The 16,110-nt window shown below is 59.6% G+C and overlaps 1 protein-coding gene across 3 annotated transcripts in view; it reads left to right on the top strand.

The window, feature by feature from the left end:
- The window catches only part of CACNA1S (calcium voltage-gated channel subunit alpha1 S), a 47,680-nt gene extending 34,448 nt beyond the window's left edge, over positions 1–13,232 (top strand). For 2 of the 3 annotated variants that reach the window (XM_032133366.1, XM_032133363.1), the window contains 16 exons: positions 1,217–1,273; positions 3,077–3,205; positions 3,803–3,868; positions 4,399–4,490; positions 4,987–5,146; positions 5,575–5,702; positions 6,116–6,212; positions 7,562–7,664; positions 8,483–8,584; positions 8,704–8,828; positions 9,864–9,992; positions 10,619–10,818; positions 11,267–11,331; positions 11,737–11,831; positions 12,409–12,525; positions 12,757–13,232. In XM_032133366.1, coding sequence (XP_031989257.1) covers positions 1,217–1,273; positions 3,077–3,205; positions 3,803–3,868; positions 4,399–4,490; positions 4,987–5,146; positions 5,575–5,702; positions 6,116–6,212; positions 7,562–7,664; positions 8,483–8,584; positions 8,704–8,828; positions 9,864–9,992; positions 10,619–10,818; positions 11,267–11,331; positions 11,737–11,831; positions 12,409–12,525; positions 12,757–13,017 — 1,926 coding nt within the window. In that variant the 3' untranslated portion in view covers positions 13,018–13,232. The remainder of the gene's footprint in view (positions 1–1,216; positions 1,274–3,076; positions 3,206–3,802; positions 3,869–4,398; positions 4,491–4,986; positions 5,147–5,574; positions 5,703–6,115; positions 6,213–7,561; positions 7,665–8,482; positions 8,585–8,703; positions 8,829–9,863; positions 9,993–10,618; positions 10,819–11,266; positions 11,332–11,736; positions 11,832–12,408; positions 12,526–12,756) is intronic. The other variant, XM_032133365.1, reaches the window with a different exon arrangement.
- The last annotated feature ends 2,878 nt before the right edge of the window (positions 13,233–16,110 follow it).

The following is a 16,110-nucleotide window of genomic DNA, read 5'->3' as shown; positions in this document are numbered from 1 at the left end:
TGGCCTGAGCTTCCTAGATCCTTTCTGCTGGGTCTGTGTGCAGGAGCACTAAGGGCACTGGTCTCCTTCCCCAGTCCCCCAAGATCTTCAGGGACCCCTGTCACAGCCAGCCCTGCTCTGGCAGTGTTCATCTCTGTCCCCTCAGGGCTGTCTTACCTTTCCTAATGTGCTGTCTTCTCATTTCCCACATCTCTCCCAGCACTGCCAAGTGTTTCTCAGCCATCTGGTGATGTGCAGGGGGTTGTGATTAGGATTAGGAGGCATGGAGAGAGGGGGTGGGGGTGGGGGCAACCTCTCTTTCCCTTCTGAAAAGTCTCCTCTCCTCTCCTCTCCTCTCCTCTCCTCTCCTCTCCTCTCCTCTCCTCTCCTCTCCTCTCCTCTCCTCTCCTCTCCTCTCCTCTCCTCTCCCAGATCCTCATGGCTCTTCAGTCCCTGTCTGAGTTCCCCAGATCCCCGGGGGTATTGGGAGGTCTGAGGGAAGCAGGGATGGGGGCCCCACTGGCAGTGCTACCCCAGGCTCTGAAATGTAGGAGACTGGAGTGCTCCTGCTGCTGTGTTGCTCCTGTCACTGCCCTGGAAGCTCAGCCGCTGGCAAGGGCCAACCCCTACAACCTGCCCACTCCCCAGTTGCTGGCTGGGACCCCAAGAATGAGCCTGGGCTGAGCAGGGAGCACAGGGGCTGGAGTCAGGGGTTGGTGTTGAGCCCCCTGCCCCAGAGTATCCCGGGCAGAGAGGAGCGTGTCTCCGACTGGCTTTGAGGAGCCCCAGGGGGTTTGCCTGCTGCCCACCCCTGGCACTGCCAGGCTGGGTGTCCAAGCTGCCATGCTGGGAGCAGCCCGGCTGGCTGCAGAGGAGCCGTGTGTTGGCTGCAGAGGAGGTCAGCTGCCTCCAGATCCCTTGGCCTGACCATGGGAGGCAGCAGAATTCCTGAGGGTTGGCCCAGCTGTCCTGGGCACAGCCCTGCCCCTTTGAGGGTGTGTCACAGCAGGCACAGCAGTGGGTGAGCCCCTCATAGTCTGTGTGTTTCCTTGCTCACCCAGATGCTGCCTCTGCCTACCAGCAGTCATATCACCTTGTCCCTGGGCCCAAGGGATGGAGGGCCTCTGCCTGCCCTTTACTGTTCCCCTCCTCTCCAATTTCCATCTTCTTGTGTAACCACCCCTCCCTCCCTGTCCTTCTTGCCTCTCTTGTGCTGACTCTCTTGTTCTCTTGACAGACTATTCTTGCACCCAGTGGCGGATTGTACTGCCTCGGTGGAGGCTGTGATGGCATTGTAAATATCAGCTGCATGTGCCTGCTGTGCTCTCCGCTCCTCTCTGCCTGTGGCCAGCGTTTGCATGTGCCCTGCATGTCCCTGAGGCACATCAGAGCCAGCTGTTCTCTATGGGGTGTAACTCTGCCCTCGCTGAGAGGGATTTGGGGTGACACCCCACCCACACAGACCCCCCTTCCCACCCTGAGAGGTGCAAAGCTGTTCCCCAGCCCTCCTGGGCCCATCTGAAAGCCCAGCCCTGCCCTTCACCATCCCATCCCCTGGAACTGCCATATTGGAGGACCTCTCCAGCTGTAGGGGGCAGGAAAACTGGCCTTGGTCCTCCTGCCCATCACCCTGGCTGCCTAAAGCCTGGAGGGATGCAGCCTCTGACAGCCAGAGAAATGGCTAAAGGGGTGATCCCTGCACTGTGCCTTCCCCCAGAGCTGGCTGTGTCCCCTGGGTGCAGCCCAATGTCCTGGAGGGCTGAGTGAGCCAAGCCCTGCACCGGTGGCCAAAGATCACCAAGGGGGTGCAGTGGCAATGGGGTGTCCTGGGTTGGTCTGAAAATGTGGAGTGAGCTGACTGCAGGGACGTGCCAGAGCCTCTTCCCAGGGCCCTGGTGCTGGGAACTGCAGGGTGCAAGGTGGTCTGCACAGGACACTGCCCAGATCCCAGTGGTGGGGACGTGGTGCCCTGGGGCTGATGGGATGTTCATGACCACTGCACTCACTGGATGGTCACGAGGCACCGGGAGAGTGACAGGCAAAAGAAAGAGGTGGGAGAGGAGATGGAGTTGTTCAGTGCAGCCCTGGGAACTCAGAAGTGTGATGCTGAGGAAAGCAGAGCTGCTGGGAGGGGCATTTACAGCTGGATTTTGTTGCCCTGAAATAGCTGGGAGTGGGTGGCCTGAGTGATGGGAGTGAGAGGGATCCAGTGGCAGCAGTAAAGCCCTGGGAGGCTAAGGGGGCAGTGGGAAAAGCATCCCAAGCAGTGCCAGAGTCCAGACAGACAGTGCCAGGAGGGTCTGTGCCAGGAGGGCTGCTGGTAGCAGAGACTGTGGCTGAGGCTGTGCCATGCTGGAGCTCTCAAGGGCACAGGTGACCAAGCCCCCAGCATCTCCAACCACCACTGTTAGGTGCTCCCAGACAAAACCTGCTCCTTTCAGGCCAGGAGCCATGCCTCATGGCTCACCTCCTGCCTGCCCACTCCGCCCTGAACCCCTGGGAACATGGCTATTCCCCCCTTCCAGGGGGATACCCACAGAGAGGAGGCATCACTGCATGGCCAGGTGACGCTGGGCAGCACCCCCCAGAGACTCCTCTCTTCAGTCCCTCCTTTGGTTAAAGTCCTGCTGGAACATTCTCAAAACAGCCCTTCTCTGCTTAAACAGCTGTCATTACCCCCTCCTGTGCCTGGTGCCCACCCTACACCTCACCCTGCAAATACAGGATGTGCTGGGCAACAGCCTGGTGGGACTCAGCCTGTGTGTGGTGGCCCTGTGGCCCTCACAGCTCTCCCAGTCCCCGTGTGGCAGCATGTCTTCCTTCCTGCGTTATCCCAGTGTCAAAGGTGTGAGCATGGGGGCCTGGGGAGATGAGATCCCTGGGAAGGCTGGGGGGAGAAGTGCCAGGGGGAAAAGCACCAGCACATCTTCCTTGCAGTCTGATCCTGTGTGCAGGGAAGGGCTGCGGGCACCGTGATGGGTGCCTGGGGGTGGGGTCTCCTTACCCTTCCTCACCCCAGGACCTGGACCCCCCCCTGCCTCGAAAGCCTGGAGGCTTCAGCACTCCCTGTCCTGCAGCTGCTGTGCTCTGCCTGCAGGACTCTGATGACAACTCCCGCGTCTCCATCACTTTTTTCCGGCTCTTCCGGGTGATGCGTCTGGTGAAGCTGCTGAGCCGGGGTGAAGGTGTCAGGACCCTCCTGTGGACCTTCATCAAGTCCTTTCAGGTGTGTCAGGAGCAGTGCTCCTCTCCCAAACACACACAGGCCCGGGGCTGGCAGCAGTGGCTGGTCCTCAGGCTGGTAGCACGAGCAGCCTGTCCTCAGCAGGCAGGGCAGAAAGCTCCAGCACTGGCAGGCTGCTGACCTCAGATTGGGCTGGGGGCTTGTGGTGTGTAGAACATTGCCCATGTGGGGGAAAGGTGTGTGGGACTCCCTGGCTGACAGCACTGTGTGTCAGAGCTGGGCCAGGTGCTGGCAGGACCTGCCTGGGCCCATTTGTCCTGGTCCCAGCTGGCTGGGATCTGCAGGTGGGTACCTCAGGGCACGCTGCAGCATCAGCTCACAGCCCTGACCTGGGCAGTTCCCTCAGCCCTGGGCAGCCCTGGGGTGTGCTGAGCCTCTGTCCAGCCAGCGAGACCCCGTGGGGGCTGCCATCAGCCTCCCATGAACCCCAGAGAAGGGGCCAGCAGGAGGGTGGTGAGAGGAGCAGGTAAGCTGTCCCTCCCCACACAGGGACCTTGATGCTGGCCTCCTGCAGCACCTCCAGAGCTGAGCTCTGTCCCTGGGTTGTGTCTCACACAAGCCGTGGTCCTTTTGTCGTAGGCTCTGCCGTACGTGGCCCTGCTGATTGTGATGCTTTTCTTCATCTATGCTGTGATTGGGATGCAGGTGAGGGGCACAGGGGCAGGGGGGTGGGAATTGGTCTTCATCAGATGCCCTGAGCCTGATGGCACCTGGGGAGGTGGGACAGGGAGGGACTGGTTCCTCTGCCAGGCCTTCTCTGGGACTTTGCACATGATGGGACCTGTTTACCCTGGTCTGCAAGGATGTTTGCCACCCCAGCAGCCGCCCATCCCTGGGTTTTAGCCAGGGCAGCTGAGGCACATGGCAAAGAGCGCTTGGGGAGTCAGTGGCACGGCCCAGACACACAGGCACCAGTGCTCGTGCTGGCTCAGGAGACCTCGTCTCCTTGGCCCAGATGAAGTGCAGTTGTAGTCAGGGGTGTTTTCAGAACTGGCAGGAATGTCCAAGTAGCTTCTAAGCCCCAGAGCTCCCACACCCCAATCTCAATCTCTTTTGGGCATGCCCAAAGCCAAATAAACAAGAGGAAGGGGAGCTCAGGCACCAGAGGTGCTCTGGAGGGTGGTTGGTGCCTTAGAAGGGATGGCACCCTGGAGACCTCACACTGGGACTTACAGATGTTTGGGAAGATTGCCATGGTGGATGGGACCCAGATCAACCGAAACAACAACTTCCAGACCTTTCCACAAGCTGTGCTGCTGCTCTTCAGGTCAGTCTTGTCCTGTTGTGTGAGCAGCTCCAAAGGGAGCCGGGCTCTGAGCCTGTGGGAATGCCCAGCTTGGAGTGAGGGAGCACCAGCATTGCAGTAGCTGATTTCTTTTTTGTCCCACAGAAAGGCTCCTGCAGCAGTGGGAGCATTTCAGGAGAGGCCATGGGTTAACCTGGTGTGGCTGGGCTGCCGGAGAGAGGGGCAGAGAGGGGCATTTTGGGGCTGCTATTCTGAATATTTCCTTCCCAGACTGGATTTTAATTTGTGAATTGTGAGGAAACTCATGGGAAGCAGGAGCTCAGCCCAAGGCTTTTCTTGACTCCAGATGCTTCACTTGGAAGCTTTCAGTGGCCCTACAGCAGCAAGCCCAGAATCCTGACTGCTCCCTTCCCAGCAGCTTCCCATTCCCCTGTGCACTGGACCGGCCTCAGCCCTCCCTGCATGCCCAGCTCCTGCCCAGGACAGGCAGGGACCAGCAGCTGTCCCCTCTTCCCAGGTGTGCAACCGGCGAGGCCTGGCAGGAGATCCTGCTGGACTGCAGCTACGGCCGGCGCTGTGACCCAGAGTCGGACTATGCCGAGGGCGAGGAGTACACCTGTGGCACTGGCTTTGCCTACTTCTATTTCATCAGCTTCTACATGCTCTGTGCCTTCCTGGTACGCTGGCTCCCACAGGGCCCCTCTGGCACCCCTGTTAACAATAACAGGCTGTTGTTGGCTGTGTGTCCCATGGGGTGAGCCCCCAGCCCACCTACCCAGCCATGCTGGAAACTGGCACTGCACTCCTGGGGGACCCAGGAGCCCCTTTTAGTTTCTTCCCACAGCCTCCGTGTGCTGCCTTCCAGATGTTTGTGTTGGCCTTTGCCAGGATGGAGAGGGACAAGATGCCGATGTGCCTGTCCTTTCACAAGCCCTGCTTGAGCAGGGGGTTCCTCTCTGCATGGGAAGACCCTCCCCCAGCATCCCCTGATTCCAGGAGGTCCCAAGCCCCTTCTTCTCCAGAACACATCCTCCCATGTTTTCGTGCTGCTGCCTGGGTCTCTCTCCCCTAACTGGGTCCTTCCCATCCATTCCTCTGCCCTCAGATCATTAACCTCTTCGTGGCTGTCATCATGGACAACTTTGACTACCTGACACGGGACTGGTCCATCCTCGGGCCGCATCACCTGGACGAGTTCAAACGGATCTGGGCTGAGTACGACCCCGAGGCCAAGTGAGTGTCAGTGGGTGAGCAAGGAGAGGGTGTTCCATGGAGTGGGAAACCTGCATGGCAGGGTAGGCTGTGGCACTGCCTGCGAGTTAGGTTCCAGCATCTCAGAGGTGGATGTGGGCTTGCCAGAGTTGGTCCAGATCTGATAAAAGCCATCGGGATATTTGGGAACATAAGACTTTCAGTTCCCTCTTCATCCAGCTGTGGTGAGGCCGCCAGCTCTTCCCATGCCACTGCACACCTCTCCTTCCTCCCTGGAGCCAAAGGGAGCAGCTGCTTTCCCCAGGGGGAGCACAGGGAAGAGCAGGGATTTTCCCAGTGCAGAAGCACGGGGGAGATCCCAGGGATGAGCTCCCAGAGCACCTCCCCAGGCCATCGTTAAGCAGGTCTGCTGAGCTGGTGTGTTCCCTCTGCAGGGGCAGAATCAAACATTTGGATGTGGTGACTCTGCTGAGGCGTATCCAACCTCCCCTGGGCTTTGGAAAGTTCTGCCCACACCGTGTAGCTTGTAAGGTAAGAGCCAAGGGGGTGACAAGGTGTGTGAGCACAGGGACACCTTCTCCAAGCTGTCACTGTGTCCTCGCGGGAGGCTGAGAGTGACACTCAGCCAGCTTCCCAGTGCCATGGCTTACACTCTGCCCTGACCTCTCCTTTTTAGTGAAGGGGTGTATTCGGGGGGCAAGGAGAGGTGCTGCTGATGTGGTTCAGGCTCCTGAAGATCAGAACTTACCTGTGCTCACCTCCTGCCTCAAAGGTGTGGCACTGAAGGGCTGGCTCTGCCCGCAGCGCTCCGTGCAGGGGAGTGCCAGGCCTCCCCTGTGCAGCTGGTGCAGGAGGGCAGTGCAGGGCCTGAGCGTGTGGCCATGTCAGCTGGGCTGCAGAGCTTGTTTCCAAGAGCTGATGGTGCTTAGGGAGCAGGAAACCCCAACGTTCTTGGCAGAAATACACTTTTCCTGGCTCAGCTCCTTCTGAACAAATCCAGGGCGTGTGTGAGGCTTGTGTGTAACTTGCATGGGCAGGAGCTCAGGCACTGGTGCCACCCCTCCTGGTTTTGGGCAAACACATCGGGAAATTTGATCCCCGGATTCCTCACAGCAGCCTGGAGCGTGTTTTGGAGTGGGGAGCACAAAACAAAATGATTCCTGTCTCTCTGGAAGCAGCTGGGGGGATTCAGCCTGCAGAAAGAGGGGGCTCAGAGGGGACCTTCTTGCTCTCTACAGCTCCCTGACAGGAGGCTGAAGCCAAGTGGGAGTCGGTCTCTACTCTCAAGTAACAAGTGACAGTACAAGAGGAAACAGTCTCAAGTTGCAGGATGAGAGGTTTAGGATGGATACTAGGGAAAATTTTTTCGCCGAAAGATTGGTTAGGCTCGGGGACAGGCGGTCCAGGGCAGCTGTGGGTCACCCTGGAGGGATTTAAAAGCTGTGTGGGTGTGGCATGGTATTTCTGGTGGCCTTGGCAGTGCTGGGGGAACCTGATGATCTTACAGATCTTTTCCAACCTAAATTCTGTGATTCTGTCCACCTGGGGCTGCAGCAGGCTGCTGGGCTCCATGAAGCTGTCGACCTGGCCAAACAACAATTGTGTGATTCCATGATTTTCTCCCATGGCACCCATGCCCCTATAGGTTATTTCCCCTGGCTCTACCCATCCCTTGCCCTGGTTCAGCTGGCTGGGACAAGGGATGTCCCTGCCTCTGGCAGTTGTGGTAGCAGGGGTGGTGCAGAGCCCCTGGGCCAGGGCAGGTAGGGCTGGGAGAGCTCCATGCCCTGAGCAGAGCCTCTGGCCAAGACAGGCCCTGAGTCTGGGGGCTGCCAGCCTCCTCTGCCGCCTGGGGTCACAGGTGCTGGTTTGCTGTGCAGCGTCTGGTGTGCATGAACATGCCCCTGAACAGCGACGGCACCGTCACCTTCAACGCCACCCTCTTTGCGCTGGTGAGGACGGCCCTCAAGATCAAGACAGAAGGTAAGCAGTGATCTTGTCTGCCTCTACAGCCTGACAGGGACCTTCCTCGTGGTGCCGGGTGCGGGTTCCACACCCCTGGCAGGAATCTCGGGGCACTTGTCCGTGGGATCAGAGCCTCTGGACAAACCCTCAGCTCTGTGTTCATTGCCCATCTCTTGGCACCAGAGCCCTGGGTGTGGGCGTTGCACTGCTCAGGCTGAGCCTGGAGGATGGTTTTAGCTGAAGGCCCACGTGTTGCAGCTCTGAGGAGTGAACCAGTGCCACCCTGAACAGCTTGGGAGTGGGGCTGCTCCAGCTCCCATCCTCTGAACTGAGCTGTGCTGGGGAGGAGTTGCTTTCACCCCTTCCTTGCCAGCAGCACAGTTTGCTGAGCCTTGCTGTGGGAAGGTGTCCCACCAGCTTGTTCCTGTGCCTGTGGGCTGTGCCTGTACCATGAGCAGCTCTGGGCTGTGGCAGGAGCCGAGGCCAGGCAGTGGTGAGCTGCTGGGATCAGCATCTTCCAGCTGTGTGGCATGGTGCATCCCTCTGGCTGGGGTGAGAACATGGCAGCCTGGGAGAAGCCCAGGAGATCTTGGGGATAGACTGGGGTTTCAGGAATGATGAACCCTGTGGGAGCATCAAAGGGGAGGTCAAAATCTGTCAAGTATTTTGGCTAAAATCAAAGCCTCTGTCTTACTAAGCTCATTTTTGTTGGGTGGGGAGACAGAGAGGAGCTGCCACACCCTCGAGGAGATTGGCCAGGTGTTCACATGCTTTGTCTTCACTCCTGTTCACATCCCTGGGAATGAACTGCTCTGTCCTTCTCGCTTTCCTCACAGGTAATTTTGAACAGGCCAATGAGGAGCTCAGAGCTATTATCAAAAAAATCTGGAAGCGAACAAGTATGAAGCTTTTGGACCAGGTTATCCCACCTATTGGAGGTATGTCACCAGGTGGCACTTCCCAGAGGGACAGAGCCACTCCTGGTCAGGGTCTCGCTGCTCCAGCCACTTGGGGTCCTGTGACAGGCAGAATCATCATGTTGGTTTCCTCCCTCCAGATGATGAGGTGACAGTGGGCAAATTCTATGCTACTTTCCTGATCCAAGAGCATTTCAGAAAGTTCATGAAGCGCCAGGAGGAATATTACGGGTACCGGCCCAAGAAAAACCCTGTGGAGATCCAGGTTGGTGTGTGGGTGGTGCCAGAGGGGTGATTCCTCCTGGAGGCAGGCAAGGAATTCTGCAGGTCAGGGAAGAGGCTCCCCCAGCCTGGGGAAGTCCAGGGTGACTCAGAGAGTGGCAGAGACCCCTGTGCCTCAGGCCTCTGGAAGTGAGGTGTGCCCCAGGTAAACCAACACTGAACTGGCCATGAGACCCCAGCGCTGAGCGTGACCTCAGTGTCCAGGGTGCAGGTGGCTCAGAAAGAAGAGGAGGGTTTTGACTCTCTGCTCCACTGACTCCAGTTGTAGAGAGGGCTTGGCAGGATCTGGTGCCTCACCAAGGAGTTTTCAGACCTGGAAACTCCCACCACAGACGATTGTCTGTGCCAAATGCTGCCCATCCAAGCCCTTACCCACCTGCTCTGCTCCAATCCCAGGGCCTTCTCCCTCTTCTCCCCTTAGCAGTGTCTGGATAGCTCCGTGTGCCTGGTGGTCTCTGTTCTCTCAGCCTCGTGGAGCATCAGGTGGAGGGGAGTCAATGTGGCTGGCTTTGAGTGGGACCACAGAGACGCCTGCACAGCAGGCCTGAGGGGTGCTGGTGGAGGATTTCTGTGCCTGGCCAGAAGGATGGGATGCCCCTAGACTCTCCTGACTTTATAGGGAGGAAATCACCTGTAGAGATAAAAGACCAAGCCCCAAAGGTGCAAAGCAAGGAAAAGAGCCAGGTCCCAGATCAGGACAGAGGCCCAGCCTGCCCTCGGCTGTCACCAGCCTGACCCTCTGCCAGGCTGCCCCTGGCATTCCCTTTTGTGGGACAGCCTGAGCCCAGAAGCTGTGGGACAGCCTGAGCCCAGAAGCTGTGGGGCAGCTGTGGGACAGCCTGAGCCCAGAAGCACTTCCACCAAGCACAGAGCCAGCTGCAGGGTGTGAGCCCTGGCCTGTCCTTGGTAGGACACCTGGCAAGGTGAGCAGGCCTTGTCATGTTTCCTTTTCCCAAGACCAAGGTGAGAGGGGTGGTGGGGCACAGCCACATCAGCCCTGCCTTCCTGTCCCCTCCAGGCTGGGCTGAGGAGCATTGAAGAAGAAGCTGCTCCTGAAATCCATCGGGCCATTTCTGGGGACTTGACTGCTGAGGAGGAGCTGGAAAGAGCCATGGTGGAGGCTGCCATGGAGGAAGGGATATACAGGGTGAGTTCAGCCCTCAGGGTGGTTTGGTGGTCCCACCCAGCCCTGATTTCAGAGTGGTGCTGGTGGGTCAGCTTGGCTACTAGCACTGGGGGGCACTCTGCAAGGATGATCGGCACCTCTTTCTGTGAGCATCAGGACATCCTGGTTGTGTCATCTTGGGCAAGCTGCTCTCTGCCTCAGTCTCCCCTCTGTGAAAGGACCCAGCCCATGTGCCTGGCAGAGTTGTGCTGGATGTTTACCTGCTGGTTTGGAGGTTCCCACTCACACCTTCTGCCAGGCTAAGGCAGGACAGCTCTGGTGTCACAGGAGCTGATTCACTGCCCACTCCTTGGGAGTCTCAGACACAGCCTGGGCAGCTGTGGAGTTGCAGAGTTGCACCTCCTTCTGTGTCCAGAGGTGCCACCACCTTAGGCTGTCCCACAGAGGTGACAGGATTTGTCATGGGCTGGCTTATCCCAGTGCTGTTGCATGGCCATCGACCCTCAGTGCCTCAGTTTTCCCACCTGGGCAATGAGGCTTTTGGGTCTGCAAGGCCTGAGCAGAGCAATCGCTGTTCTGACATGGGAATGGTCCCAGAGCAGCCTGGAGCTCCAGGCTTCCCCTGATGCCCTCCCTGTTGGTTGCAGAGGACAGGTGGCTTGTTTGGCCAGGTCGACAGCTTCATGGAGCCCAGCAGCCCGCTGCAGCCCCAGGTGGCCAGCCAGAGGCCCCTGCAGTTCACTGAGGTGGGCAATGAGGATCTCGACTCTCCCGTGTTCCTTGATGACTTCCCCCAGGAAGGCAACACCAACATCAACAATGCCAACAGCAGCAGCTGGCTGGAGGGGTAAGGGCAGTCAGCCTCAGTGCATGGGCAAAGAGGGGCAGTGCTGGCCGTGCCACACTGCCCTGGGCTGTCCTGGCAGCTGGCTGCACCCTGGCCTACCCAGGGGCTCCCATCCCATCACCCCTTCATCTCAGTGCCATGAGGATGGAGGTGGACAGCAGGGCTCCAGGGACTGCAGGAACCATCCCTCCCCCTTACCTGCCAATGTCTGAGGGCCAAGGCCCAGGCTGGGGCCACCAGCACATGCCTGGGCACAGGCAGAAGGGACAAAGATTACCAGTGTGCTTGGTCCTGCTTCTTGGGGTCTCCACCCTGTTCATCCATTCCAGTTGTCCCTACAGGTCTGTCCCCCCAGGGTGGAGAAGGTGGGGAGGGCTGCACCCCCAGGGGGAGCTGGGCTCAGTGTGTGGGCCCTGCTCAGGCTGACCCACCTGCCTGCCCTTGCCAGGGTGCAGTATGAGGATGAGGTGCTGAGGAAGACGGTACCAGCAGCACGCAGGCGCCCAGCGTGGGGTGAGTCTGGCTTCGTTGTTCTTCTGCGGGACTGGGACCAGCCCAGGGGCCAGGGCAGGGGGAAGGGTCTGATGTGGATGGGTGGAAGGAGGAGATGCAGGCCCCAGTAAGCTGGAGGTTTGCTGAGAGCACTGAGCACAGCAGGACCTCTCTGGAGAGCTCCAGGAGACTCTTCTCCTCCTTCTACCGTTTGGGGAGATGGAACACGGAGACAGTGCCTCAGGCTAGGGGAGCACTGGCCATCCCAGGGCAGCAGGGCCACAAGACCTCCTCAGACAGGGACTTTGGGTGCTGCTGAACTTCTAAATCCTTTGTTTCCCCCAGTCTAGCGAGCCCATTCCCATCTCTGGCAGTGGTGTCCTTGCTCTTGTACCCATCTAATGTCCTTACCTTTCCCTCCCACAGAGCACAGCTGCCCCATACCCATGGAGAGGCTGAGCAGGAGGCGAGGGGCCACCTCTGGGGGTCCCTCATCACCAGGGCCACTCCTCCCCCAGCAGGTAAAAGGGTCAGTGCATGTCCAGAGGGGATGTGTAATGTGGGGGACACGGGGGAACCTCCCTCCCATCCTGGGAAAGGCTGTCACAGCTGTGCTGGGACAGAGCCACACTCCAGGGCTCACTGTGTGAATCCAGCCTTGCCAGAGCTTTTCTCTTGGATCAGCCTGGAGATGGAGCTGGGCTCCCACCCCACTGCTGTAGCAGTCCTGGGGAGCTCTTGGAAGCTGGAACAGCTGCAAGCACATTCCTCTGGCTCCCCATCAGCCTCCAGAGCCAGGGCAGGCAGAAGGGGCGCATCGGATTTGCCCCCATGCTCCCTTTGCTGGGCACAGTGCCTCATGCCCAGCACGTGCCAGGGCAGGGGGCTGGGGCTGGTTCCCAGCTCTCTGTTCACATGGCCCTGCTGGTCCCATTTTGGGGGTGCCCTGGACCCAGGAGCTCCAGCAGGATGGCATTGCCTGTCCAGGCCCTGGACAGGGACAGGGGACAGAACCTGCAGCCCCCACACTAACATAGGAGAGATCTTCCCTGGGCAGTGTCCCAGCCCAGGTTGCAGCTCTGTGCTACTCTCACCCAGCTGCCCACAGAGGATGGCACTGTGACAGGAACAGCATCCAGCTCAAGGTTCCAGCATGGAGAAACTGGTCAGCCAGGAACATCCTCCACCCCAGCCATCACCTTCCTCATTCAGGAGGTAAGGCAAGGGCACAGCCTGGCAGAGGGAACAGCCGGGATGAGACAGGAAGTTCCAGGGATACCATGCTTATGCCACGATGGGAGACTGGGGGGCAAAGCTTAGCTGCAAGGGCAAGCAGCAGGTATGTGCCAGCCCTGAGGGCAGAAGGGCGGAGAAGAGGGTGGGTGCCTGCAGCCAGGGCAGCTCCCCAGGCTGAGCACCCAGGCTGTGCTCTCCTCTTCTGCACAGGCTCTGATCTCTGGAGGCCTCGAGGCTCTGGCCCGTGACTCATCATTTGTAGCAGTGACCAGGGACGAGATGGCGGCCAGCAGCCAGCTGGAGATGGATGAAGTGGAGAAAGCAGCCGTGGAGCTGCTAAAGGGAAGAGAAACACTGCAGGGCACAAGAACTCGCTCTGCCCCACTGGACACCTCAGCCGTGCTGCCAGGCAGCTCCCCAGGGCTCGGTGCAGCCCCCTCCCAAAAGACTGTCACTGCCACTCGCCTGTGAGCTGCCCGCTGCAATAGCCCAGGGTCCTGTCACAGGGGGTGCTGGAGCAGAGCCACACTGTTCCCTGCTGCTGCCTGTGGTCCTGAGGTCCTCTGGCCAGCTGTGGCATTATTTTTGGGACAGGTCTCTGGGATGCTGGTGCAGAACAGGACAGTGCTGTTCCAGCGGGGTCTTGCAAGAGCTGGACAGGTCATTAAAGTGTTCCTGCTGTGTGACTCTGGATCCCCCTCCCCTCCTTCCTCTGCTGCCCTGCCTGCACAGCCAGTGGAGGGGGTTGCAAATGCGAGACCACGTGTAGCCAGAGCTGGCAGAGATTCACGTGGCAGCCTCCAGTCCAGTCATTTTGAGGTTGCCAAGCTCTGGGGGTCTCCTGATATCCAAGCATTGGACCCTGCATCCTCATATCTGTGCTGGAGCCTGCAGCCTCCTGCCTGCAGCCAACTCTGGCCTGTGAGGAGGAGATGTGCCACGGGCTGGGCAGCAAAATGGGGCCTGGGGGCTTCTTGGCTCCTTGTCCCAGCTGTGTATGAACCTGGGTATGGGGCAGAGGTGTGAAAGCACGTTCAGGCTGGGGCAGCAGCCCTGGGGGCTGGCCAAGAGGAGAGTTGGACACTGTGATGCCATTTCTGCCCCTTCCACTATTTCCACACTGTGCTCTTGGGGTCAGGCATCCATCCCAGTCTCTGGGAAGGTTCAGCCCATGATGTCCATCCCCACAGCTCAGCGGGGCACGGGCCAGGAGAGTGTGGAGCTGTTCCTGCAGTGCTCCCAGCACTGCCTGTGCTGGTGCTGAGCAGCAGCCGAGGTTACTCCTCTCGGGGCTGCCCAGGCGTTGTGTTAGAGATCACAGTGCCCCCATGGGATCTGGGTGCTGAGCACTGGGGCAGCCCCATCTCCCAGCCCAGCTCTTTGGTGGGATCTGGCTCCCGAGGGCCCCTGGCCCAGCCTGACTGGGAACTGGGGGACTCTTGAGCACCTAATATATATTAAAATGCGGAGAGTGGATGGGTCCCAGGGGAGGAGCAGATCAATGAGCCAGCCTGCTCCCCAGCATGGCTTTTATTAACTCAGTCTGAGTTCCAGCTGCAGCCTGAGCACCAGAGCCAGCCTGGTGCCTGGCCATGGCAGTGCAGCTTCCACTACAGCACGCAGCCAGCAGAGATGGATGCTGTGGGGGAAACTGCTGCATCCCTTCCTCTTGCTTCTTTGCCCTGGGGCAGGACCTGCGCCCTTTCACACCCATACCCTCACACCCACTGCTGATGGAGGTGCACGGGGGTTGGCACTTCGGCTCTGGCAGCTGCTCTGCCAGGGGATGTCAAGGACATGTTATGGGGTGAGGGGTCGTGGTCTCCTGGTGGGTTTAGGGAGATGCAGGACTGTGTGTGTCACTTGCCAAGACAGGTGAGCGCTCACTGGAGACTAAACATGAAGGGTGACACTATGGTGGGGACAATCCCACTGTGGTGGGGACTCTGCACCCTCTCCTGGGGCTGCACGGTGGATGATTTGCTCCATCTCATGTGGTGTGTGTGGTGTGTCTCAAGGTGATTCTAGCTGGACTGGGGGACAGATGTGATTTGTGGTACAGCTGGCACGTGGATGGGAGTAGGAAGAGAGCAACATCACGGCACAGTCACTGCCCCTCTCTGCCTAGAGCTTCAGTGGGGAAGAGTCCAGCCTCAGGAAAACCAGCAGCTCAGGGTGGGAACTGCACCATGGACCAGGTGTCCTTGCAAATATGGGACAAAGAAAGAGGAACATTAGCTCCTCACATCCTTGCAGGAAGACAGGCAGGCCATGTCCTGCTCATCCCCATGATTTTGTACCCATCCCAGCAGAACTGAGGAGCTCCTGCGGGATGCAGAGTCCTGTGCGCACGTGGCCCGTGGTCCTGGCACCTTGGGAGGAGCACGAGTGGATGGGGTAAAGAGCCAGTGCTGCTGAGGTGAAGGTACCAGACTCCAGAACAGAGGGCAGGCGCTGGGCTCTGGGCCAAGCGCAGCACTGCCTCACTGGCTGTTGGCCACCAGTGCTGGAATGTCCTGGCTATCCTTCTCCCAGGGTACAGCCTGGACTCCTCAAAAGAAACCTCTGTGTGCCTCAGTTTGCCCTCACGCTCCATTGCTCTTTGCCCTGACATTGACACCAACCTGCAGGCTCGGAGTCCCCTGTAGATCCCACAGCTGCTGGAAGATGCTTTCTCCTGCTGAGCCAGGGCCTGTCTGCATCAGGCTGCCATCAGCCCCGGCAACACGAATGCAGCTCAGGAAAGCCGTAAGCTCCTTCAGCTCCCCAGTGCTTGCCCGTCTCCAGTCCTGCTCCCTGATGGCCTCTGGATGTGTCTCCCTCACCAGCCTCCCAGGACCAGCTCCTAGGATGGAGCCAATGGCCCTGTGGGCACGGCTCTATGGGCAGTGCCCTGAGCTGTGTGGGACCCCAGCCCCGCAGTACGGACTGTGCACGCTGGAGAGCCGTACTGGCACCTGGCCACCATCCTGCCGTGCCACCGGCCCCATGCCCTGTCCTCTTAGGAATGACCCTCACCACAGCCTTGCACAGCCCAGAGGGTTACCAGACCCCCGGCCCAGGGGCTCTGTCCGGAGCACTGAGCTCACCCCCGCCCTGCTTTGTATCCTGCTGCTCCATGGTGCCACCCCCAACACCACACAGAGGGGACGGGATCCAGCGGAGCCAAGGAGGTGTCTGAGTGATGCCAACCACGGGGAAACACGCCATTCGGTACAGCCCGGAACAGCCCTCAGTACAGCCCCGGTACAGCTCCGGTAAATCCCAGAAGATCCCGGAGCAGCGCAGGCGGCGGTGGGGCCGCGGGCCTGGCAGGGGGCAGCACGGAATGACGAGTGTGAGTGAGCGTGAGTGAGTGCGAGTGCCAGCTGTGTCCGTGTGTCCGTGTGTCCGTGTGTCCGTGTGTCCGTGTGTCCGTGCGCGCGCCTCCCCCCTCCGAGCGCGATCCCGCTCCCTCCGCCCCGTGCCCGCGCTCCGGCTCTGGGGGCGTGGCCCAGCCCGGCCCCGCCCCGCACCTGGCCCGGCCCCGCCCCGCCCGCGGCCCCGCCCCTCCCGCCCCGCGGA

This window comes from Corvus moneduloides, chromosome 24 (assembly GCF_009650955.1).
Source record: "Corvus moneduloides isolate bCorMon1 chromosome 24, bCorMon1.pri, whole genome shotgun sequence".
NCBI classification, from domain to species: domain Eukaryota; kingdom Metazoa; phylum Chordata; class Aves; order Passeriformes; family Corvidae; genus Corvus; species Corvus moneduloides.
This window is presented reverse-complemented; position numbering and strand designations above follow the sequence as displayed.